This window comes from Dipteris shenzhenensis, chromosome 17 (assembly GCF_047967505.1).
Source record: "Dipteris shenzhenensis isolate YYH24624 ecotype China chromosome 17, Dip_SZ_1.0, whole genome shotgun sequence".
NCBI classification, from domain to species: Eukaryota; Viridiplantae; Streptophyta; class Polypodiopsida; order Gleicheniales; family Dipteridaceae; genus Dipteris; species Dipteris shenzhenensis.
This window is the reverse complement of record NC_141612.1, coordinates 39,708,636-39,735,200: the sequence shown is the minus strand read 5'-3', so window position 1 is coordinate 39,735,200 and position 26,565 is coordinate 39,708,636. Positions and strand designations below refer to the sequence as shown.

The window sequence follows — 26,565 nt, the reverse complement described above, 5'->3', positions numbered from 1 at the left end:
GAATAGCCTTTGTTGAGCGTAACCATGGTCTACCAAGAAGTAGAGGATAAGTCTGCTCACCCTCTGTCATATTAAGTACAACAAAATTGGACAGGAATGTAACTCCCCCAATCTTCATGTGAACACCTTTTACAGCCCCCATAGGCTTCACCTTGCGTTGATCCGCCATGCGTACTTGGAAATGTACGTCAGTTGTCAATTTCAAACCCAATTGTTGAAGAGTACCTCTCGGCATGATGTTTACTGCTGCCCCACCATCCAAGAAAACATCTTTCAGCTCCACCCCATTGATCTCCACTGCGAGCTTGGGACTTTGTTCACATGTGAGGGCAGCATAGGCTGAGCAATTGTCTAGTGTTACTCCATCTTGAACTGTTACTGTCTCTGGTGTGGGTCCGCCCTGAACAGATCCCCTTTGGCGCCCTCCTGGCATGCGATTCACAAATGCAATAGTCTGATGCTTGATATGTGGAGACAATTGACAGAGTTGTCGTAAGGTGATGTTGGGCCTAAAATCCATCAAGTCATCCATCAAAGAATAGGGCTGGACAGTAGCAGCAATCTTTTGTGCCTTCATCCGCCGAGCTTCTGGCCGAGGGTCGAAGCTTACGCGAGGGAGAGGAGGTGCCTCTGAATTCTCAGTCAATATTTCCTGTGGTGACTCTCCCATCACCCATTTCCCCTTTTCTTTGGCACTACTAGGCTTCACCCCTTTTTCCTTCTCTTGCTTCATTGTGCTTCCTGAGTGGAAGGTGGATGGGCCTGCCTGCGACTCTTCACGTTTTTGCCCTGAAGTTGTCACTTCTGTTGCAAACCTCACTATTTTGGACTTGCGGGAAGGAAACTGAAGTGTGACTCCTTCATCTTCAGAACTAGATTGAAGATCTTTGGTGACACTCCTGATCACCTCCTGATACCTTGAAGGCATAGATTGCTCACTTGGAGCTGAGGTAGTTTTAGAGCTATTGATAGGACTTGATGGCTGTGGGGCCCCTCGGGTCCTTTCTAATCCAGTTACAGGAGAGGACAAGGGCGATGTAGTCTTGTGCCCACTGTCCACCTTGGAGGAAGGAGGTGGGGATGCTCTTCTAGTGACTGAGCTGGTGTTAGTTGGTGATGAGGCCTCCGATATTGATGTTGAATCATCCTTACTACTGTCACCCTTCATTTGTGACCTAGTCACAGCTCCCAACACTGCACCAATCAAATGGGGTTTGTCACCCTCCCCCGCCACTACTACATCAACCATGTTGACTTGCGATGTTAATTCCCTTCTGCCATTGGGACAATCTCTGGTGTAGTGGTCATTTGTGTTGCACTGTGTACAAGAGGGTCCCCCAAATGGTTGTGTACAATCATCTTGGTAGTGGCCATACTCGCCACATCTATAGCACATGATGGGCCTGCGAAAGTTGGTACCTCTGCCTCCACGTCCACCTCGGAACCCACCCCGTCGACCGCGAACATAAGGGGGTCCATATCCACCCCTTGACATAGGTGGTTGATACTGTGCATAGTAGGGCAGAGGGTAGAAGTATGGAGCCCCAAATTCACTAGGAGTAGGAGCTTGGAGCAAAGGAGGATTAGGAGGATTAGGAAGTAGTGGAGGTGGAATGATAGGGTGGGTGGGTGGTTCAGGTGCCTTCACAGGGGCTGAAGCTAGGGGTACTGGCCCTGAAGTGGTCGGTGCAGCTTTGTTGATTGTAGCCACCAGTGGCTCCCCAATTGGATACTCCGGCAGAAGCTTCCTCAACCCCTTAAGATACCTGCACTCGGAGGCATCATGTCCGTGAATTTCACAAAATGTGCAAAAGGAGGTTGGGGTGGGTACCTTACGCTTCGATGGACATTCCCAGTAGCCATGGCCAGAACCCTTGCAGTCCGTGCACCAGAGACCACTTCTTATCTGAGCTTCAAAGGGTGACGGTCCATCCACTTTTGTTCTGTCTTTCAGACCTTCTTTGATTTCTTCTAATTCCTTCTTGAGTTGCTGCCATGCCTGTGAGCCCTCTTCTCTCGGAAGTTGGGTGGTCTGAGCGGGTGTTGAGGCGAAACTTAACTGGGACCGTTCCATCTTCACCGCTTCCCTCAGAAATTCTTGTAGTGAGGCATGCTCAGGAAGTTTGTCAACCAGCCTTATAGCAATAGTGGAGGGTAAAGCCTTCAAAACCACCCCTTCATGACGGCGTCATTGGGTGGCACCGACATCTTTGCCGCCAAGACCCTCATCCTTGTGTACATCTCAGAGATGCTCTCTCCAGGCTTCATGGTGTCAGTGGATAACTCTTGGACAATCATGTGTTCGAATTTTTCCAACTTGAAAGTGCGTAAGAATTCCTCCCTTAGGTCTGTCCACGTCTGGAAGTGGTCCGGAGGAAATTGACTGTACCATACATCCGCAGCATCCTCCAATGACGAGGGAAAGATGTGAAGGAACGCATACTCATTCTCCACACCTTTAGCTCTACATGCTGTGAGGAACTTCCTCACATGAGCTTCCGCATCTTGATGGAGGTGGCCTTTGAACTTTTGAGTCTTCACGTGGACCTTGTTGAGTAGCTCAAGAAGTCTCGCTCTGTCTGGAGGACTGAGAACGGCCGTCCCCACCCGAGAGGTTGGAGAGGGGGCCATCCCCACCCGAGAGGTTGGAGAGGATGCAAGAGTTGGAGGGAGTCCCGATGGGGCTGTAATGAGTGTTGGTGCTCCCGAGGAGGAGACCACCCCGACAACCCCTCCTGTGGAGGACCACAATGGAGAAGTCACTACTGATGTAGTCATAGAGGAAGTGTACCCAGATGGTAGGGCGTAAGTGGGGGGTCTCGGTGTTGCAGAGGGAAAGGGTGAGAACATGGAAGATGTGGGGGTGAAAGAGGATGGGAGAGCATTTGGGAAAGAGAGGGACGGAGTTGAAGTCATGGATGAGTAAGCAGAAGGGAAGGAAGAAGGTGATGGAAAAGGCAACACCGGTGTGGATGGAAAGGGAGATGAAACCATCATGGCAGGTAAAGGCATGGCCGGAGCAAAAGTACCCCCCAATGGAATAGATATAGAAGAGGGATTAGCTAGGAGCCCGGAGCTATGCGTAACAGATGAGGTAGCAGCTTGTCCACAAGAGGTTGAGGTGGGAGCAGATGGAGTCACCACTCCGGTAGAAGAGGTGGTTGATGAAGACATCGTTGCAGGAGGAGGAGAGGGGCTGCCTTGACCTTGATGAGTCCCTGAGGAGTCCTCGTCCTTAGTACCCTCTTCTTTCACCTGTTCTCCGCTTTGCACTTCTTCTTCTCCGGAGTCCGGATCTGACCACCAGGGTTCTTGTTGGTCCAAGTCAATGAGAGTGTCGATGAAGTTACTTGCTCTGGCTACTGCTCCAATGGGCTCACTTTGCGCTCGAGTTGAGGACTTCGCAAACTTTCGTCGCATGTAATGCTTCTTGTACCTAGTTTGGTCTGCCGGAAGTCTTTTCTCCACTCTCCTCAAGTACCTCCTAGTTCTCTCACTAGCTCCTTCAAATGTTTCAGAACTACTCGGCATAAGACCTCTCTCTAGGACCCTAGATCACCACTACTCGTGCTACTCAACACCAGCAGTGTCCCACCGTGATCACCATAAACTGTCTGAGGGGGGGGGGGGTTTCTTAACACTTCCGGAAGTATTACCGGAGGCCTAGGGCCACTGGTGCGAGAAGCGAGTAAGACGTGCCTTAAGTGTCACTGTTGGTACGTGTGTCAACTATGTGCAAGCGGTAGATGGTGTCAACTATGTGCAAGCGGTACAAGTGCTGAAGTGATGTGAGCAAGAAGAAGACCAAAGCGGAACAACATCATGGAAGCCATCCCTCGACATGAACAGCAAGGAACTTCAACCACATGACACAGATCCGTTGTACCAAGTGAAGGGAGAGGAGGGGACGAGAACACAACGAAAAAAGATTTTAGAGTAGCGAGCAGAGATGGGAAGTAGCATAACTCATTAGAGAGCAAGATGACTGATACACTCCCCGAAGATACACACGAGGCGAGCTCTTGACTCTAGCCTCTCACTCCTTCACTCCCGCCTCTTGTCCTTGCCAGAATGTCCCTCCCCTTTCCCCTTTCCCCCTCTTCACCTTCTCCTCCTCTGCTCCACCCCCCGCTACCAATCTCCCCACCTTCTTCCTATTGGTTGCCTTCTTGCACCCTTAGCCATCCTTAGCTATTCCACCGTTTGTGGGCCGCTCTGTCCTTGATGGCTTCCGCAACACTCCAGCCTGTCCTGGGTCAGTGAATCCTGTGCTCCATGTGTTCTCCTGCGCTCCTGACACTAGTTGGTTGAGAGGGTTGGTGCACCACCTATGCCTCTTAACTGATGGACTGCTTCCCATGTGCACCAACAGGTGTATCCCGCGTACCATTGCGCCAATACTTCCCTATGATTGACTTTGACCATGGTGAGTCGAGGTTGAGGTTTGGCACTCTTCAGTCATGTATTGCTTCCGTCATGTCCATGTCAAGTCCATGTCATGTCCAAGTCATGTCCATGTCAAGTCATGTCATGTCCAAGTCATGTCCATGTCAAGTCCAAGATGTGAACACGCTGCGACTAGGTATGACCAAGGTCTAACAACTTGGCATGTTGGTGAGGTGACCATGATGTGACCCAAGTGTGACTCTTGGTGGGTCGCCATAAACTTTGAGTACAACACAGATGGTAGGTGATGAGAGTCTCTCTGCTGAAGCCTGTAACCTGCCCTCGTTGAGTACTAGAAAAAAGGAAGAGGACGAGCGCCTGCCATCGGAGCAGGCCACGCCCACTCACCTGGGTCCCAGTCGAGCTCCGCAAGAGGTCGACCCTGAAAAATCCATAGTCTCCATCTAGGATCCTCTGCAATGGTCAACCTGGACAGATCTGTGGCCCATTCCTTACCCAGGCAGCCAATGACCCTGACTCTCTGCCAAAGGAGCTCCTGTCGATCCAGTGGCTGAGTGGGATACAATCTGTGAGAGGAATCCGTCTCAAAATAAGTAAACGGTGCCGGTCCTAAACGAACTCCAATGCATAGCCCAGACTCACTAAAACAACCTGACCAAGTAGAGATGGGATGAGCATAGTCTGGATCTGTAAGCATATCCCTCCACCTCTGAGGAATAGCTCTCATGATCAGTAATCTGGTGGCAGCAATCTGTCCAAGTGGCCCGTTTCTATCTCTGATCACCTCCTCTGACATATCCACACCTCCCCTAAACCAATCTCCGACTGTCACAACCCCCTGAGCATGCTATCTGGCCAAAGGAGTCCTAAGTTCTGTACCAGGGGAAGATCCCTGATACCGAACCAGGGGGTTATGATATAGTGGCTGTCGGACAATTTCCTCTCTGGAGGAGGGAACTGCTCTGATGAGGTGTTGTCTAAAATGATCCCATATCTAAATAAGCCTCTTCACTAGTGGTGAGGAAGGCTGAGAATGCTGGTCCATCAGGAAGATCCAACTGACTCTACCTGCCCACACTGGCCTGCTGCTCTGGGGGTGCACTGGTGAATCCCATGCAGTAGGAACTGCTTCCACGGCTGATCTCCTGGAGTCAAACCTCTAACAAGAAGTTTGACTAAAAGGGCCCTGCTCTGCATCTCAGGATCAAGAACTCCAAGTCCTCCCTGCGAGGCGGGTAAAATGATAGTATCACATGAAACCCTGGCCCTAGTGTCCTCAGAACCATCACCACCACTCCACAGGAAGTTCCGGAGCAATCTCCTCACCTGACGGATCGAGTCAGCATGAAAGCACCAACATGACGCAATGTACCACATAGTCGCTAGTAGAACCTGGTTGAGTATACCAGAGCTCTTTCGGCCAAAGAGAGTCTAGCCGTACTCCAGTAGGCTAGCTTTCTCCGGATACTCTCAAGAACTGGGGCAAACTATTGCGTCGGGGACACCTCAATGCCAACCTGAAAGCCTAGATATCTGGTGGAGGTGCCTCTGGGTATCCATACAAAGCCTTTGTCTCCTCCCCATGATTGCATCTGCAGCAATAGCAAGACTATATGCATCTCCTCTGACTGTCAGTGCCGTATCATCAGCAAACTCAATGTCGAGAAGCTCCTGCTCCTGTCGCGGATAGGTAGATGAAGGCCCAAAGTGCCATGACTGGTAGCCTGCATAAAGTATCCCATAGCCTCCGCTACAAAAAGGAAAAGGTAAGGTGCAAGCGGGCATCCCTGTCGTACCGATCTGGATAGTTGAAAAGCGGTCCTCTGCCTCCACAGACCACCATCCTGCTAGAAGAGTGAGAGTAAAGTGAGGAGACCCATAAAATCCATCTATCACTGAAGCCTATCCTCCTCATAGTGCCCTCCAAGAAACCCCAGTCCACCCTGTCATAGGCCTTCTCAAAATCGAGAAGGAGAACTGCAATCTCCTGCTGACTCTCCTTTGCCCCGTGAGTGGCCTCCCAAAAAGTGAAGGTATTGTCCAAGATACTCCTATCTTGGACAAATCCTGTCTGAGTAGCTCTGTCTGAGTAGCTCTGATGATATCTGGCAGCATAGGCTTTAAACGAAGGGCCAAGGTCTTTGCTAGGATCTTATAGGTTGTCCCTAAAAGTGTAATGGGTCTCCAATTTCGTAGGACTGTCTTGTCTCCCCCTTTCGGACAAATCATACCTGTGCATAAAGCCTCGCCCAAAGATCCTGTATCAAGAGCCTCTGAAAAGGCAGAAAGTAGATGAGGGCCAATTGTATCCCAGAGAGCTCTAAAAAGAAGAGGCGACAAACCATCCTCCCCCGGGCATCTGTCTCTGGGCAGCTCATGTAACGCATCTGTGATCTCCATGAGTGATAGTGGGCTATCCAAAACATGACTCATCCTATCTGAGACCATCTAGGGGACATGACTCCAAATCTCCTCTCTGGCTCTGATCATCTCCTCGGTGACTGGATCAGCGGTGTAAAGAGTGGAATAGAAACCAGAAGTGATCTCAACAAGACGATGAGGATCCGTTTGAAGATACCCGGCCTCATCCACAAGTCTGCGAAGGCTGTCCGAAGAGTATCTCTGACCCACTGCCCCGAAGAACTCTCTAGAGCATCTATCCCCCTTCTGGATCCAGAAGGTCTGCTGGGAGTAAAACCTGAACTGGGCCCTCCTGCCCTGAATCTCCTCTAGTCTCTCCTGAACCTCTGAAAGCTGCCCTCTGATGAAAAGAGAATGAGGAAAGCTCTGAATCAATCTATGAAGTCTGGATACCTCCGCTCTAGCGTTCCGATCTCTGATCCTGAGCTTTTCCTTCTCCTCTTTTGCCCTGAACTGGCAGGCCATGCTGACTCTAGCCAAAGCCCCTTCTACCCACATCAACCAGCCCTGATCCTTAGGAGTGTCCTCTGTCAACCAAGCCTCTCTCAACTGTTCCACGAACTCTGTGTCCTGAAAAACAAAGTCCGGAACTCTCACAAAGCCTGTGCTCTCCAATCGAGAGGTAGGGAGAATCTGTAATAGGACTGGAGCATGGTCAGATAAAACATATCCCGGTCGGATCCCAATCTGTCCTCCTCTGGCCTGGCCCCAATGGCCAATATAAAACCTGTCAAGCCTAGCCAAAGAGAGGGAGCCATGGCAAACCCCAGACCAAGAGAACTGAAGACTATCAGCCAAGTGGCGAAAGTCGTCCAATCGAGCTGCATCATGAAGTCCAGCATGCAAAACAAAACTATCCCACTCCACTCTCTCCCTATCAGAAAGTCCACTCTCTGTCTGGCCCGACTTGTCTTCAGAGAATTCAACCATGTTGAAATCTCCTCCAACAATCCAAGTGTCTGCCTGAGGAAGGGACTCTCTGAGCTGTCTCCAAAATGCACGTTTGCGGGCTGGATCTGTGGGAGCGTACACATTGAGAACACCAACTGCTGTGCTCTCAATCTGAAGAATAACAAAGCAAGCCCTGCTCTCCACTAGTGTACCCTCGTGGGTGATCTCTGGGGCCCACCTGGCTGAAACTGAAATGCAGACTCCACCCCTCGTACCATCTGCTAGGCTCCAATAAGTCCGGCTCTGTCCTCTGAGTAAGGATCTGCATCTGTCAATCCTGTCCTGGGAGAGCTTATGCTCTTGGATAAGTGCGATGTCTAGAGGGGACCCTGAGGAAATAAATCGAAGGGAGTCCCTAAGCAACTACAATCTAGGAACTCCAGATCTATGACCATCTGCATCTGAAATAAATCTGCGGCTGTTCAGTCCTCTCACATTCCAAGAAATGATGGATAGCCTAGGCATCGGATGGAAGTGATGGGATGCCAGTGGCAGTGGCACAAATGACTCTCTCTGACGGCACTATCCAAAGTCGATCTCTGATCAAGCTCCAAATCTGCCCCAACTCATGTAAAATAGCTCCATCCAATGGAATAAAACTCTGTCTCGAATTGAGGAGCTGAAAGTCAAACCAACCGGCACTCCTGGGCAAATCGAAGTCTCCCTGAACATCAAAGAACAGAAACAGAAAGGCCCTGCCACCGAAGCCAGGTCGAAGAGTCCTAGGGCAAGAATGAATCTGCGAGCCGAAAATATGGTGAACCAATGAGAACTGAGCCATGCTCAAAAGCTGTCTATCAATCTCACTGTCGAGTAACTCAGCTGACCAGCTTTCGCTCCCCTGAGAACGAAAGCTGCCTGCGGAGAAACGAAGAATGTGCCCCTCTCTGGATAGAGTAACAGATCCCAAGTATTCCTCTACCTCCTCTGACTGTCGACAAAATACCGAGAGAAGTTCCAATCTAGTGAGGGAGTCTGTGGAGACCCCTCGAGCCAAAAGGGACCAAAACTCAACGGGCAGATCTTTGTCAACCATCCTGGGGTCAGGTCTAGGAGTCAGAAGAGCTGAAAAAGGCTGAGCCGTCCTGACTCTACTTCTGGAATAGGTGAGAGGGAGAGGAAGAATCTACGACGAGGTGCCTGTACGCAAGGGTGACTGAAAATCTCGCTCAATCTCATCTGCTAGGATCTCCCAACCCTCACGCCTGTCTGGGCCTGTCTGGGTACTGAGCGAAATCTGTGACCGCACTCACAAAAGATCTGGATAAGCCAGGAGTGAAAAGCTGCGAGGACGAGGCTGTATTGGGAGGTGTGTCTGAGAGGACGCTCCGCATAGCAACAAAAGAAGGTACTGTGCGTCAGGGAAGAGAAAGAGGTCTCGAGGGAACCTCATACAGGCGCATGAAATCCTGGGACGGGCTCTGGCTCTGACCTGTGTCATGAAATACCTCTCTCTCACTGGACTGTTGTGAAGGGGCATCCATCACCATGTCCGCAGCCTGAGCAGCCTCCAGCTGGATAACTATCTCAAAAACCAATAAATGAACCTCCGGGGTAGAAGTGTCAAGAGTCATCAAATCCTGAGCTGTTGTCTCCTGCACAGTGTGAGGCCCTGCCTGAAGATGGTCCTCTGCATATCCCCTTTCCGAGGTCTCTTGCACGTGTGTCTCAACTCCCTGAGCTACCATCACCTGCACAGTGTCAAGACCTGCCTGCGGATGGTCCTCCGTATCTCCCCTTTCCGGGGTCTCCTGCACGTGTGTCTCAACTCCCTGAGCTATCATCTCCTGCACAGTGTCAAGACCTGCCTGCGGATAGTCCTCTGTATCTCCCCTTTCCGGGGTCTCCCACACATGTGTCTGAACTCTCTGCCAACTGTGAGCTCGTACCTGGGGCTGCTGACTCTCCCTCTCTCTCCGTCTCCTCCGAGCTCTCCGTGCTGGAGGCAAGTCCTCTGAGTTCAGTGGAGGCTCCACCAAAAAAGTCTCCTCTTGCTCTGCTGAATGATTCGAAGTAGGCTCAGAGACCCCTGGAGGCTGCTCGTACTGTTGACTCTCCCTCTCTCTCCGTCTCCTCCGAGATCTCCTTGAAATCTGTTCCGCTAGAGGCACCTCCAAATCCTCTGAGTTCACTGGAGGCTCCCCCAAAGGAATCTCCTCTCGCTCTGCTAAATGAGTCGGAGCAGGCTCAAAGACCCCTGGAGGCTGAGCTGTAGGTTTTGGGTCACTCGGAGAATGAGATGTATCCGGAGTCTCTGATAGATGCCGACAACTGGGGCAATCCCTAATAAAGTGACCTCTCTTCCGACAGAAAAGACACTGATCAGGAAGACCCTCGTACAAAACCCTCTGCTGCATCTGGACCCCATCTCTAGTGGAGTACGAAATCAAAGTAGGCAAAGGTCGAGGAGGGGGGAAATCTGAAATGAGTCTGACCCTCGTAACACCTGCGCCAGTAAGTGACTGAGCATAGGAAAGTCTAGCACCTGAAGAGATGACTGTACCTGCCACACTAGCCATATGCTCCACAGCTCTGCGACAAGAGCAGACCTCATTAGGAAGTCCAGGGAAAAGGATCCAAAAGGAGACCTGTCGCGGTCCCCAGGAAAAGTAGAACTGAAGTGCTTCCGCCAAGGCCACAAATGGATGACTCTGCTCTGAAACTGAATCGGTGAGCTCATAAGAACTCTTTGAGCCTGCTCTACAGACTGAAGGCCAAAAGAAAAGTACCCTCTGCCAAGCAATCGGAAAACCGTAACTGAGACACCCAAAGAAGCCATGCTGGTGTACACCCAGTCACGTAACTGTTGGCCTCTACCGGGTAGAAAGCCAATGATGTGTGTCGAACGAAAACCCTCCTCTGCTATCTCAATCATCTATACAATGTCGGGAGGAAAAGAAACTGAGACTTCAATCTCCTTAGGTTCGGTCACGGGAGTGGCATTAGTGTCCTCCATTGTCTCAGCTTACGCTGTCCTGAAAGGAGGAGCTACCTCTACTGAAAATACCCACCAAGAACTCGCAACCAACCACAAGTAAAACCCCAAAGAAACCTGTAAAAAGAATGCTTCGATCTTCAGCCTGCGTGAGATGCAAACAGGTCGCTCAGTGCTGAAGCAGACAGCTCCGCCGATGCGTGGAAACAGCCCAGGATCTCAGCTCCCCGGAACACGAGTGGAACAGTCCCGGAGAGGGCCCTGAAACTGCCTAACTTGAAGCAAGGGAGAGTGGGCAATCAGCAAGGGAGAGGGCCTGGAAGGTGGCCTGGCACGGCCAGGACAGCAGGCTGAAGAGGGGACAACAGGCTGAAGAAGCAGGTTGAAGAAGGAGCACGACCGAGGTAGCAGGGCGCAGGTCCAAGAGGTCTGTGCAGCCAGGGTCTGTGCGCTGCCAAGGGGCCTGCACAGCCTGTGCAGCTAGGGAACGAGAGGCTGCCAGGGGGCCTGCACGGCCTGCCAAGGGGCTTGCGCTGCCAGGGGGCCTGTGCGACCTGTGGCCTGTGCGCTGCCAAGGGGCCTGCTCGGCCTGGAAGCTAGAGAGCGAGGCTGCCAGGGAGCCTCCGCGGCCAGGCAAGTAGGGAGCGGGACTACCTGGGGGGTCTGCGCGACCAGTCTGCTAGGGAGCGGAGCTGCCAAGGGGGGGGCCTGAGCAGCCAGGCGCTAGGGGACAAGGGCTGGGCGAAGGCAATGGCGGGCAGCAGCAGCTAGGGAGCTCCTCCAACGATTCAGCATCAATTTTTACAAAGCAACAATCTGAAAGTAGAGGATGTTGTGTTTGATCCTCCTCCAGTTTGATCTTGTAACCTTTTACTTGGCTGCCTCATGACTTCTGCTCTGAGGCTTTACTTTTAAATTTTTTCTTTATACTTATTGGTGGGTTTTTACCTCTTTTTGAGGTTTTCCACACAGAAATAAAAGATTTCACTAAAAAAAAAAAATGTGTGTGTGTGTGTGTGTGTGTGTGTGTGTGTGTGTAAGAAGGTCTTATGCAAAATTTCCATGTCGCTTCGCCTTCGTTTCCCTAACTCACCTTTTGGGAAACATTTTTGGCTTTTTGGCAGACTTCCTGCAACCCTGGTCCATTACTCCTTATTTTTGAACTGGGTCAGATATTGGGCTTTTTGGACCATCTGGCAGGATCACAACATGCGATATTTTGGGAATCCGTTCTTGCAATCTTATGAATATTTCAGACTCTCCCTACGGCAATCTATCTATGATGCTTGCTATCAAGGAGATCTTCCTCAGTCATGCCTGGAAATAGTTTTTCTTTGCTTTTGATTTCCTGTTGAGGCTCTCTGCTTTTTTGAGACCCTCATGTAAATTTTGCTGATAATATGATCATGGATTTACCAAAAAAAAAAAAAAAGTGTGTGTGTGTGTAAGGCGCTCTCATACTCCAGAGATGGTCTTGCAACCCTTATGGATCTGTCCTTTATTTCTTTTTTTGATTGACGACAGGACTTCAAACTCATCTTCCATCCCTTTCCTTTGGAAAGTCGTTTGGTTGTTTGGAAGATATACTTCTATCCCTGAGTATGATCATTTCTTCTCCTAGTGTCGATATTGGGCTCTTTGGTCGTTGTATTGTGCTCTTACCATTCAACTGTATAAGCACTCTTCAGAGAATGTCTTCCCATATTTATGAGCTTCTTTGCTTGTGCCTCTGCAAGATGCTCATTCCTTTGGAGACCTTCCTCAAGCCCAGAGTTTGATAGGATGGAAGATGAGCTCGACAGGACTTCGAACTCATCTTCCATTCCTTTCCTTTGGAAAGTCGTTTGGTTGTTTGGAAGATATACTTCTATCCCTGAGTATGATCATTTCTTCTCCTAGTGTCGATATTGGGCTCTTTGGTCGTTGTATTGTGCTCTTACCATTCAATTGTATGAGCACTCTTCAAAGAATGTCTTCCCATATTTATGAGCTTCTTTGCTTGTGCCTCTACAAGATGCTCATTCCTTTGGAGACCTTCCTCAAGCCCACAGTTGGAAGTTTTTTATTATTGTTTTTAATTGTGAGTAGTAGCTATCCCACTCTGGGACAGCTATGAATGTAAAAGCTTTCTTAATGCAAAATTTCTTCCACAAAAAAAAAGAGTATGTGTGTGTGTGTGTTCACAATATAATATACATCCTGTGAACATTATATTGTGAACACAGGATGTATATTATACTATTCTTGTAATATAATCAATCAACTGGTGTAGGTAGGAGTCTGCCTTCCAAAGTGTTTGGTCCGCCAGAGATGCCCTCTCAGTGCTTTACTGTATGCCATTGCTACTCATCCTATGCTGCAATATATTGATCATCTTGTGGCTACATGATCACTTCATGGCTTGGAATTGGATGCTAATCGCAGCATGGTTGCTCAAGCTTATGCTGATGATTCTTTCTTTACCCTGAAGAATACGCCCCATGATCTTGGTGCCTTGATGCAGGCCCTCTTTGTTTATGGTTTGGCAGCTGGTCTTCATGTTAATTTTCAGAAGTCTAAGCTGCTCCCTTTGCATTCCAAAGACTGGCATAGTCTATTATGGCCCGGGGATATCATTCCACCCACTCAGTTTGTTCGTCATCTTGGTTACCCTTTGGGGTGGGAACTCACTCGCCGACAACAAACTGATTGGGTTTTGGCTAAGCTTCGAAAAAAGCTTGAGTATTGGAAACTCGAAACCTAGCCTTTGCACGTTCAGTACAGTCCATCCTTGTGGCATATATTCAATTTTACTTGCCATTGATCATGTTCACTAAGGCAGATCTTACATCTTTCATGTCTGTCTTTATGGAAATCTTCTGGCGATCCAAACATGGCATAAAAAGTCTCAGGCTATGCATCACATTTGTTCTCCCAAGATGCATGGTGGATTGAACATCACGGATATTCATGTGCATATTCTTGCCCACAGGGGAAAAATGTTGCTGCAATTTCTGCAAGAAGGTGATCAGCCTTGGGCTCTTATGATTAGGACTCTGGTCACTCATATCACTATTTTTGCGTTTGGTTATTGGCAACTCGATCACTGGGATTTCTTTTTTGGCTGCACTGATGGCACTTTGCCTGGATGCCCTTTTGTCTCCCGCTTGCTTCTTGACTGGAAGCATGTTCTTTCTCATCTAGAATGGAATGGACGGCAATCTTTGCTTGGGAATTCTTTGAGAGTCGAAAGCATTCACTGGTTGAAAGTCTTTCAACCTCCCTTGGCTTTACAGGAACCTCGACGTTCCTACTTTGTCTCGTTTAAAGGCATTACCTCGGTTGCTAATGTTATAGTTGATGCTGGTACTATGTTCCCCTTTTCTCTAGCAACCACTACATATGGATTGGGCTCTCATTATCGTCCTTTGTGGTGAGAAATTACTTCTATGCTTTCGCCTTTTGTTCCGATTCCTCCTTTGGAACTCCAGGACCGCCGGTTGGAAGATTGGACTTTGACTTCTCCAGGGTCCTCTTCTTGTTCTTTGAGGCTATCTCTAATTACTGTACCTGCATTGTATAAAATCCTTTTGCCTCAACCTTGGATTTCAGAGAGAGGTGATTATGTTTGGCGAATGCATCGCCCAGCCAAGTGGTGGAGGAAAAGATTACAGCAACTTTGGGCCTATAAAGTACCGCTTCAACAAATGCCCAAGAAAGGCAGTCATGCAGGCAAAGGAGACGAAATTGCACCCTTACGAGTGCTCCTGCAAACTCCCTCCCTCCTCCGCTCCCCGTCTACCCCCCCCCCACGCTGCGCGGCCTACCCCTCTACCTCCTCCCTCTCTGCCGTTGCTGTACGGCCATTCGCCCCCCTCTCCTCCCCCTCCGCCCGTCGATCCACCCCTCCCCCCCTCGCCACACTCCGCTCACCCCGCTTCCTCGCTCCACTCCCCCTCTCTCCGCCCGTCGCTCCCCCCTCGCTCTGCTCCTCCTTTCCTCCCCATTCCTCCCCTCTCCGCATTCAGCCCCCCCCCAACCGCCTCCCCCCCCTCGCGTGGTGCTACCAACCTCCCCGCCCCCTCCTGCCCCTCCCCGCTAAGGCGCCACGCTGCCCCCCCCCCCCCCCCCTTCCCTCCCCTCCTCACCTCTCCTCCCCACCCCCCCTCGTGCGGCATTGCCATACCTCCCCTTCCCCTTCCTCTCACCCCCCTGTACTGCGCTGCCCCCCCCCCCTCTCTTTCTCCTCCTCCTTCCTCCACCACCCCCCTTCGTCACCACCCGCTCCCCCCTGCTTCCTCATATCTCTCTATCCCTCCTTCTTCCCTCCCCCGCCTTAATCCCCCATCCCCGCCTCTTCCGTTTCCTTCCCCTTCCCCCGCCTTGGAGCGTTCGCAGTTAGTCAATGCGATATGGCGGCCACGTGCCCGGAATCGGTGGCCCAGACAGACCCCCCCCCCTCCATCAGCCTATCACGTAACATTGACAGAGCACCAGGTCTCCTTGGTGAAGCAGGCCGCCACGGACTTCTCCCAGACATCCGTTTATGGGAGAGTCATTGGCTACTCCCCTTCACGAGCAGACATCAGGGACTGGTTGCAGAAGTCCACCCTCTACCTCAAGGACAGTCACATCGAGGAGGTTGCACTCATGGGACGTGGCATCTTCTGGCTCAAGCTCTCCTCAGCACAGGCTGCGAGTGATATGATCAGGAGATCCCCTACTTCTGTGGGTGCGAAGATCATCCTCATGGTCCCATGGTACAGGGGTTTCCGTGTAGCGGACTTCAATGCCCGCTTTCGCATTCCTCGCCATCCAGTTACCCTTATCTTCCCAGGTCTTGCAACCGAGCTTCGCCCGATCATCAAGGACCTGGGGGCGCACTTTGGCTGGCCTATGCAGGACACCTACGTTGATGCGGCGGCAGCCCAAGGGGTGCCACGTGTCAAAGTGGCAGTCCTCGATCCACAGAGCATCCCCTCGGAGTTCGAGATCGAGACAAACACAGGTGTGGTGACGCAGCGCATTCTGGTCACTGGTCGCCCAAATCAATGTCTGAGATGCCATGGCTTTGGGCACCAGGCGCGCTCATGTCCTCGCTTCACGGGTACAGAACCTCAGAAGACCCCCGTTCAGGCAACTCAGGATCCTCCCCACCAGTCAGCGACATCCCCTCCCGAAGGGGAAGGCTGGACGGAGGTCAAAAGAAAACGGAAGGGAAACAAGGCAGGACCCAAAAAACCTGCCCAGCTACAGCAAGAGCCCCCCCTGGTGGTCCCTACTCATCAGCAGCCCGGTAAGGGGAAGGAGAAGGGAAAGGAGAAGATCAGCCAGCCTCCCCCTCATCCTTCACCCCGCCCTCCTCCCCCTCCCCCCTCCTCCTCGATTCTCCGACCCCCACCCCCTCCAGGATCCCCCTCCGCACCGGTGGTTTCCACTCCACTCTCTTCCTCGAGCATGATCCAGAGGGAACCCCCCCCTTCGCCTGAGCCACCTGCAACTCCGAAGCCAGCACAGACCTCACCCGCGCCTATCCCTCCTGGCCCGGCGGAGGGGAGAGGCCCTTCCCTGCAGGTGGCCAGCACCCCTCTCTCTGGTTCAGACTCCTCATCTTCGTCCCCACGCCCAAGGGCTGCTCCTAGAGCTCTTCCATTGGAGTTTTATCGAGAAGGTCCTTGGGATTATTTGGATGCAGCGGGCATTGGCTCCTTCCCTGCATGCCTAGACATCAGCATCTTCTTCCTCCGCAAGGGGGCGGAGGGTAAGGTGTCCGTCCTTGCCCCACACGATGGTCCTAGCTATTCCTTCACTATCTCCAGTGAAGGGAATGAGCAATGGACGAATGAAAATGTTTGGGAGACGATACGAGACCACTCACAGGAGCAGGTGCAGGACTGGATCGGTAGCAGAGCAGCGGGGCTTCTTCAGCAGCAGTGGCAGGAGGGGGATGTTCGTCTGCAATGGCGCCACAGCGCCAAACGTTTCCGACTCCTAGTCATTATTAGGCCACCTCTGGAGTGGGCCTATGCGGAAGGGCTCCGCCCGTGGAGGACCTCAGAGGTAGCGGGCTTCTACAGTATTTCCCTGGCAAAGGCGTCGAGCTGGTTAGAGAGAGCCTATCACCACGGGATGAAGGGCCTCTCTCCTCTGCTGAAGGTTTTAGAGGATGGGTCCGATGATCCGGCCTCTCCTTCGAAACCTTCACAAAAGCGCCTTCGGCTCCACACAGGACATCCTCCGACCACTTCGACATCGATCGCAAGCAAACATCTGTTTGTATCGGCATCCTCAATATCTATGCCCCGATCGATCTCAGACGGAGAGCCATTTTTTGGAGGTCCTTGACAGACTTGTTGCCAGAGATGGACTCTTGGATTGTAGGAGGGGACTTCGACAACCTTGAGACCCTAGAGGATCAGCAGGGACGGGGCCCAGAGTTCCTCGGTATAGCTCAGGCAGAGCAGGCAGATTGGGACTACCTCCTCTTCACAGTGGGAGGTCGGGACAGCTGGAGGGAGCCTTCCTTTCGCAGATGGTCAGGGAGTCTGGACTTCTCTTGGGGTTACAGGAGGGAGGGAGGCAGACTTCTGGAGCGGCTGGACCGTTTCTATGTTAGCGATTGGGCGTTGGCAGAGGAGGAGAGTCAGGAGTGGTTCCAGGGACGACACTCTCAGACCATGCCCCAGTCATCCTAGTCCTGGACTCAGCCTCTCACTCCTCACCTCCACACTCATGCCGGATCCCAGACTCCATCTACTCCAGAGCAGCGGTTCACAGCAGGATAGTGGACCTGTGGGAGCAGGATTGGGACCCCACCAGGGATATGGCAGCACAGGTAGCTCAGGCGCTTGCTGAGTCTAGCCTCATGTGCCAACAGGAGGCCATTCAGGTCAGGCAGCAGTGTTGGGCGCGGGAGAGGGGTCTCAGACGTGATCTCGCTTCGATTCAGCGGATGCAACAGTCTTCTCCAGGCTCTGAGGAGCTCAGACAGCAGGAGGTTCGGGCCCGAGCCATGCTAGAGGAGATCACCCAGCGTCGCTCAGAGTTCTCATTTCATGCTTCCAAGTCCTTCTGGGCTAGGAAAGGCGACAGGATGTGCAGAGAGTTCTTCAGGACTCATGGACAGAGGTCAGTAGGGGAACAACTCTGTTCTCTTAGGACGCAGGATGGTAGTGTCAGGACAGATCTAGACGAGGTCCGGGACTTGGCGACAGATTTCTACAAATCATTGTTCTAGCAGGAGCCCCCAGACCCTCGTGGCCGCCTATGCAGGGAGGAGGTGCGGAGATCTACACCGCGGCTCGTGCAGCCCAGCATGAGTGACACCCTTCTCGCCCCTTTCACCGTGGCGGAGATGCAGGATGCGGTGAGCGCTATTGATGGGCAGAAATGCCCAGGTGAGGATGGCCTCTCCAGAGCTTTCTTCACCACCTTTTGGGAGCAGATCCACCGGCCCTTGCTCGCAGCCTTCCAACATATCTTCTCCAGCGGGCAGATGCTAGAGAGCCTTGCGACAGGCCTAATTTGCCTCATCTCCAAAGGGGGGGACCGTCAGGAGATCAGACAGTGGCGCCCTATCACCCTCCTCCCGACCGCCTACAAAATCCTCGCCAAGATGATCAGTAGCCGCATCCGCTCCCTGCTACATGACTTGATTCATGACACCCAGACTGGTTTTGTCCAAGATCGCAGCATTTTGGACAACATCTTCACTTTCTTAGAGGCGATGGAATGGGCCCAGCACAGCGGCCAGCACCTTGCCATACTCCTTCTCAACTTTGAGAAGGCGTACGACAGGGTAGACTGGTCCTTCTTGGAAGGTACACTCTCTCAGGGTAGACAGGGTGGACCAGAGGTATCGCTAGCCTTTACACGTCGGCCTCCAGTCAGGTTATCATCAGCGACAAGATGGGGGAGAGATTCACACTCGAGCGCTCGGTGCGTCACGGCTGTCCGTTAGCGCCCTACCTCTTCCTATTTTTTGCGGAACCATGACCCACTTCCTTTGAGCCTGTACCACTGGTCTTCGCGGGATGCGTCTCCCTATTCGAGATGATGCAGAGCTTCTGGACTCCGAGTATGCAGACGACACAGCCCTATATGTGCAGGATGATGTCGAGTCACTGGAGCGAGTGAGACTGTCCCTAGAGATTTTCTGCCTTGCGGCTGGGGCGAAAATCAACTGGCATAAGTCAGTTGGTTTTCTTACGGATCCGGGAGCCAGCTCATAGTGGGGTATTTTCCTGGGGTTTCGCTGGATCCCTAGAGGACAGACGGCACGTTACTTGGGATTCCAGGTAGGCCTGGACATCACACCGGCTCAGTAGTTCTTGTCGGTCCTAGCCTCCATACGACGGAAGCTTGCTTTCTAGAGCACGGCTCGGATTTCCTTGGCAGGCAGGGCCCTTGTGGTCAACCAGGTCCTTCTTGCCACTGCTTGGTATGTGGCCTCTTGTTGGTGTTTCTCGAGATCATGTGTAGCCCAGCTGAGGAGACTGGTGCGGAACTTCCTATGGTCTAGTTCAGACGGTTCCGGCACCACCAGAGCCAGGGTCGCCTGGCAGACGGTCATTCTCCCCCAGACAGAGGGCAGCCTCGGCATCATAGATCCAGAACTGCAGAGTCAGGCACTTCTTGGCAAGTTAGTCATCCGCGGTCTGACCCCAGGAGGGCAGACGTGGAAGCCTTTACAGGTCCGCCTCCAGTCAGGTTATCATCAGCAGCAGGATGGGGGAGAGATTCACACTCGAGCGCTCGGTGCGTCAGGGCTGTCCGTTAGTGCCCTACCTCTTCCTATTTTTTGCGCAGGCCATGACCCACTTCCTTCGAGCCCGTACCACTGGTCTTCGCAGGATGCGTCTCCCTATTCGAGATGATGCAGAGCTTCTGGACTCCAAGTATGCAGACGACACAGCCCTATATGTGCAGGATGATGTCGAGTCACTGGAGCGAGTGAGACTGTCCCTAGAGATTTTTTGCCTTGCGGGTGGGGCGAAAATCAACTGGCATAAGTCAGTTGGTTTTCTTACGGATCCGGGAGCCAACTCACAGTGGGGTATTTTCCTGGGGTTTCGCTGGATCCCTAGAGGATAGACGGCACGTTACCTGGGATTCCACGTAGGCCTCGACATCACACCGGCTTAGCAGTTCTTGTCGGTCCTAGCCTCCATACGACGGAAGCTTGCTTTCTGGAGCACGGCTCGGCTTTCCTTGGCAGGCAGGGCCCTTGTGGTCAACCAGGTCCTTCTTGCCACTACTTGGTATGTGGCCTCTTGTTGGTGTTTCTCGAGATCATGTGTAGCCCAGCTGAGGAGACTGGTGCGGAACTTCCTATGGTCTGGTTCAGACGGTTCCGGCACCACCAAAGCCAGGGTCGCCTGGCAGACAGTCATTCTCCCCCAGACAGAGGGCAGCCTCGGCATCATAGATCCAAAACTGCAGAGTCAGGCACTTCTAGCAAGTTAGTCATCCGCGGTCTGACCCCAGGAGGGCAGACGTGGAAGCTCTTGCTACAGCATGGTCTCAACGCGTGTACTCCCCAGAGAGGGGGTGTTTGGCAGCCTTCTATCCGATGGATCTTCACCTCTGCTCCTTTGACTCAGCCCCAGTCCCCCTTCCTCCGTAGCCTCATCTCGGTCTGGAGGAAGTTGCGACACAGCCTCTCCCAGGTTCCCCCTAGCTGCCAAGAGGAGATAGACAAACAGCCCCTGATCTAGAGCAGCCAGGTGACAGATGTTACAGGTCGCCAGCTTGGAGAGAGATCCCATATCCCTTGGGCGCTTTGGGCGCGTGGGCCCACACGCTCGCTCCGGGTTTGGAGGGACGTCTACAGCCAACTGAGCCCAGGCGAGCTGGCAGCAGCAATAGGTACGGCACGAGGGATCCAGGCTCGACGAGCGGAGATTGATGCTACCATTCTTGCAGGGTGGAGGATTCCCATAGTCACCGGACAGCTCCTCCCCAGAGATGAGAGGTGGCTAGGACAATTCACTCCACAAGGCATTCCTTTGGTGGTTGCAGGCCTTTGCTCGGTCTCCTCGGTACACTTCTTCTCCGTCACTGAGGATAGCCGCCTTCAGAGCAGGGGCCGTGATCGACCCCCAGCTTCCCTAGCAACGCCTTCGCATTGTAGGGCTGCAAGGGAAGACGTGGCATATAGACCCCCTGATTATGCAGGACCAGGATTGGAGACTCTGGATATGGGAGGGCCGTTCCTTGACAGAGGTGGAGTGGGACCCAAGAGAGTGGGGCTGGCCACCATCGGAGACCTCAGAGAACCCTACCCCCTTCTTTTCTTACAGTGCGCGTATGGGTAGGCGTGCTCTTGGGGCTCTCTAGCGCGGGCTACCCTCACAGGCACATAGGTGGTATGCCCAAGGGATATCTTTGGTCTTTCTTCGCACTTTCTGGAAGACTCTTTGGGCTAGCTGGCGGCCGAGGAAGATCTCCTACTTCCTTTGGATGGTGGCACACAAGGGGCTACCAGTTGGCAGCTGGCTGAGGCAGATGGGGCAGGAGGGGCATTGCCAGATGTGTTTTCAGGAGGAGTCGTCCCTGAAGCACTGCCTTTGGAGCTGCTCGCATGCGCAGACGGTTTGGAAGGGAGTCATGGGTATCTTAGCGAGGGCTACACCCGAGCTAGGACCGATCACTTGGGGAGCCGTTTGCTGGTGCAGCACTGAGACGGGACACCACTTGGCTTATGAGTTCTCTAGACAAGATCCCGTCTTTTTCATCACGTAGGCCACCTGGGCATACATGGACAGCTTCCCTTGGCATCTGACAGAGACAGATGCAGGAGCGATGCCTCGGCACCCAGTTTGGGATATCATAGGGAGCATTGCAGGCTGGCATATCTAGACTTCCAGATGCGTGCAGATTATGCGTGCAGATTGTAGGAGCTCAGACTTCTTCTGCTACACCCAGACCTTAGCAGACATTTGGAGCACGATCGTTCACACGCTCAAGGGTCAGTGGGATCACATTCAGGGAGAGTCCTGGGTAGGGAAGGAAAAGAGACGACGCTTCCTTCGCGACTGGGACCACCGGGAGTTGTTCTTCCAGCACTCTACTCAGAGTCTTCTGTGGCATTACGCCCCTCCACCGAGGCTGTTTGTCCACTCTCCGATGATTATGCCTTGAGAGGCTTGTATTTAGCATTTTGACTCCTCAGGCTGAATCCGTTTTGTGATTGCAGCCTGCTGGCCTTTAGGCCTTCTTGTACTCTCGCTTTCAAGTAATATAACTAGCACTACTTTTTGCGAAAAAAAATAAAGTACCGCTTCAGCAACAAGTTTTCTTTTGGCGAGTTCTTTTGGGAGTGTTTCCATCTGGACAGCTATTAGCTCATCGACACATTGCTCCTGCACTTTACCACATATGTTCTGCTTCTTCGGAGACTGTGCCTCACTTAATTTGGCATTGTCCGTGCTCTCGTGAGTTTTTTGATCTGCTTTGATAGCGCCTGCGAGCGAGATTCCCATCTGTTCCATTTGGGAAGTTCTTGTGGCTATTTGGGTTTCATCCATCCAGACCCGAGTTTCATCTTTTCTTTGTTTGGGTTCACTACTGGGCACTATGGACTTTATGGACGTCCATATAGGAATTGTAAAGTCTTTGGCGATCCTACTTTCTCTCTGTTTGGCTTTTTCAGGCGTTCTCTGTAGCAATCTTTCTTTGATTGCTTGCAAACCCGCTACATAGATCATGAGGTCTTTCTGTCATATACTGAAATTTTCAGTTAATGTAATTGTAGCACCTTATTTTGAGGTTTCTACTCATATAATATAATCGATCAAAGATTTCACCCCAAAAAAAAATATGTGTGTGTGTGTGTATGTGTGTGTGTGTGTATGTGTGTGTGTCGGATTTTTTTTTCGATTGGAAAGCATTCATTGGAGCAAGGTGTTTGCATCGCCTCTCGCTTTACAGGCACCTATCAAAGCATATAATCTCATGAAATTGGGCATAAGATTTGTTGGTGATGTTGTGGATCAACAAGGCTATACACTTTCATTTCCACAAGCTTGCAGGACATTCTCCTTGGGTCTGCATCATAGATCCATTTGGAGAACACTTTCAACTATGTTGCAGCCATTTGTTCCGGTTCCTCCACTGTTTGCACAGGACAGATTAATGGACTGGAATTTGACTTCCATACCTCCTGCTACACATACACTCTCGATACACAATCTGACTTCCTCGAAGGTTTACAGATTTCTTCTTCCACAGCCATGGATTGACAAGCATGCCAACACTCTTTGGAATTTGGATAGGCCTTTATCTTGGTGGCAATCCCGTCTCATGAAAATCTGGAAAACCAAATTGCCATTGAAACAGAGGCTTTTCTTTTGGAGATGTATAGTGGGAGCCTTTTCCATTGGGGTGAAATTGGCAGCTCGCCGCATTGCTTCTCCTTTCTGCCCCCGTTGCTCTCATCCCCGCGAGACAGTTCCTCACTTATTATGGTTTTGTCCGCACTCTCGCACATTGATCACTCATGTTTCTCATTTACTGCGGCTTCGGTTCCCTTCTATCAGATTTGGGAAACTTTTCTGGATGTTTGGATGCTGCTCATCTCAGATGTCTCCATTACTCCTTTTCTTTCATTGGACTCGCTTTTGGGTATTATGGACCATCTGGACACAGAGACTGCATTCTAGGATGGGTCAACAGTTTCCTCAGGCATATATTTTCTTCAGAATGTCCCTTAAGCAGTCTTTACATGACAGTCTTGCTGCAAGGGATTTGGATGCTACTTGCCTTGAAGTGTTCTCTACTTGTTTTTGAGTTCTTCTATCGGGCTCTCTTTCGGAGTTCTTTGCTAGTGTGTGGGAGACTTCCCATATTGTAAATTCATGAGCATATAAATACAATGGATTTTACCAAAAAAAGTGTGTGTCGGATTTTGATTTGTTCTTTCTATGGGTTAGATATTGGGCACTCTGGACTTTATGGAAAGATAGGAATCAAACTATCTTTCATGAGCCCAGTACGTCCATGTTCTTTTTTTTTCTCATGTCACTCAAGCAATCAGTCTATGACTATTTGTCTGTTCACCAAATAGACTATGCTGTCTACTTGTCTTATACTGAGATTTTCTGATTTTGTATTGATTGATCTCCCCTTTGGGGACAGTCTTTTTGTACTATAAACAAACATGATGAAAAATTTAAATTCTTTTTTTTTAGGAGGGGGTGTGTGTGGGTGTGTGTGTGTGACAGAGAATGAGAGAGAGAGAGAGAGAGAGAGAGAGAGAGAGAGAGTCAGTGAGTGAGTGATAGAGAGAGAAAGAGTTGATAACATACTGCTTTGAGATATCATATCGTTTTGGTGTTAGATATTTAGCAACAGTAAGCTTTAATCCACTGCCATCGTCCATGGGAAAATAGTACTGCCTCAAGAGTCACCACAAATATATAGAAAGAAATCAAAGAGTTTAACACCAATATTCATCCCTAAATTTCCCCTCTAAAAGCATTAAGAGAAAACTTAGATGTAAATTTGGATTAGGCATAAAAAATAGGAAGTTTTGTTAAATTAGTTAAATGCACAACAAAAGGAAAAGTAACGGTGCACTGAATTTGTCACTCAAATATCACATCTGTTTTTATCCCATGTCATCAAAAGTAAGCACTAGACATGTGCCAATTATTCTGTGTAATTTGAGAAAAAGCAACGCTGTACTTTTGTTGATGCTGCTCTTGGGTCTTTTGCAACCAATACTCAAGTTGACATGGAAATTCTTCAGAGAGACTAGTTTTTGTAATGGGAGGTAGAAATAGAAACACTTTTGTAAAGGAAGTAAGAGATCTACATATTGCATGGCATGTTTCAAGGAGGAATTGTTTTCAAACTATTCTCATGTTGAAGAACCGGAAGGTAAGAATGCATGCAACTTTGAAAAGCACACATTGCTCAAATTTCACTATGCCAGTTTGGAACAGCTTTATCTTATTCGTTCTTGGTTGCTTCCTTATTACCCCTATGTCAACAAGGAAGCTGCACAAAATGTGTGTGTAGAATAGTGGCAAAGCTTCGCTCTTGTACTTACAGCCTAGGAATAATCTCTCTTGGGGATCCTACATGCGATTCCTACATGCGCATCATACATGCAATCCTACATGTAAAGGGAGAGAAAGTCCTACAATTCCTACATGTAGAGAAATATCTCCAAACTTATATAAATATCTCATAATGGAATGAAGCCCACACTCTTTGGGGCATTGTGTTCAATTCAACTTTGGTGTTCTTGTGCATTTGTCTCTAAGTTTCCATCTTCCCTTGCACTATCAACATCCAATAGCATGTCCAACCCTTGTCTCCCACTCCCCTCTTCTCCAACCTTGCAACTCCTCTTCTCCCCTCTCCTCCTTCCTTCTTCTCCCTTCTCTCCCCCAATCCCTTTCCTGTTACACATTCCTTCTCTCCCACTCCTATACTTCCTCTAAACCCTTATGCTTCTGGATTAGTTTCTCAACCCTTACCCTCCAAGATCTATGAGGGAGACAAGCTCTCTACCGTGTGTTCTATTCTAAACCCTGGAACCTTCTTCTATATCTGGAACCTCCTTCTGAACCCTGGAACTATTTTTTTAAACCTTGAAATCCTTCTTACCCTACAAAATCCCAATGGAGATGAAAGGCTCGATTACCCCAAGCATGTTGATGAATGAATCTTTTATGCAAGCATGCACAATCTCTATTTACCACACTTTCGCATGCGACCTCAGATCAAAGAGGTTGCATCAAGAAGTCCCCTAAAACTGTTTAGAGACTCCAAGAGGTCCCCTACAAATTGTGTAGAGACCGATATGTATAAATCTCTCTCAATAAAATGAAGCTCCTACTATTTGGGGCATTATGTTTAGCTCAATGTTGGTGTTCTTGTGCAAATTTCATGCTCCCTTACGCTATCAATGTCCAATAGCTTGTCGTACCCTTGTCTCCCACTCCCCCTTCTCCAACCTCGTCCTCCCTTCTTCTTTCTCTCCCCAACTCCAATGCTCTTACACATTCCTTATTTCCCACTCCTATGCTTCCTCTGGACCCTTGCACTTCTAGATTAGTTTCTTAACTCTTAACCCCCAACATTTATGAGAGAAATGAGTTCTCCACCATGTATTGTGCTCTAAACCTTGGAAACCATCGAATCTCTTTCTAAACCTTAATCTATCAATGGAGGGAAAGTCTTTATTACCCCAACCATGTTGATGAATGAATCTTTCATGCAAGCATGCACAACCTCTACTTTTCATACTTAACCCTACGTCTCTTACCGAACCATGAACCGATGTCCTAAGCTACAAATCTACTATGACGACAACGCCCATTGTCATTTGAAATGTATCAAGGCTGTTTATCACCTACGGATACAATGGGTGTTGTCAATGGATGTTTTTATTGTAGTATATTTGTAGCTTAGGACCTCAGGTAGTGGTCTGATAAGAGATATAGGCTCAAGTGTAAAAAGTAGAGGTTACACATGCTTGCATCAAAGGTTCATTCATCAACATGGTTGGGATAATGGAGACTTTTACCTTCTGTAGGAGTTTAAGAGAAGGAGGTTCCAGGGTTAGAAAGAGGTCCCAACGTTTAAATAGCATGCACGCTAGAGAACTCATCTCTCTTATAGACGTTGGAGGATAAAGGTTTAGAAACTAATATAGGAGTGTAAGGGTTTAGTGGAAGCATAGGAGTGGGAGAGAAGGAATTTGTGAGAGCATGTATGTTGGGGAGAGAAAGAAGAAGAAGGGAGGAGGACAAGGAAGAGGAGGACTTGCAAGGTTGGAGAAGGAGGGAGTGGGAGACAAGGGTAGGACATGCTATTGGACATTAATAGTGCAAGGAAGCATGGATGCCAGGAGATCAAGC

General features: G+C 50.4%; 1 protein-coding gene across 4 annotated transcripts in view; it reads right to left on the bottom strand.

The window, feature by feature from the left end:
* The window catches only part of LOC147892100 (uncharacterized), a 197,082-nt gene that overhangs the window by 61,491 nt on the left and 109,026 nt on the right, over positions 1-26,565 (bottom strand). For all 4 annotated transcript variants that reach the window (XM_087388324.1, XM_087388325.1, XM_087388326.1 and 1 more), the window contains one exon: positions 24,001-24,086. In XM_087388324.1, the coding sequence (XP_087244450.1) occupies positions 24,001-24,086 (86 nt within the window). The remainder of the gene's footprint in view (positions 1-24,000; positions 24,087-26,565) is intronic.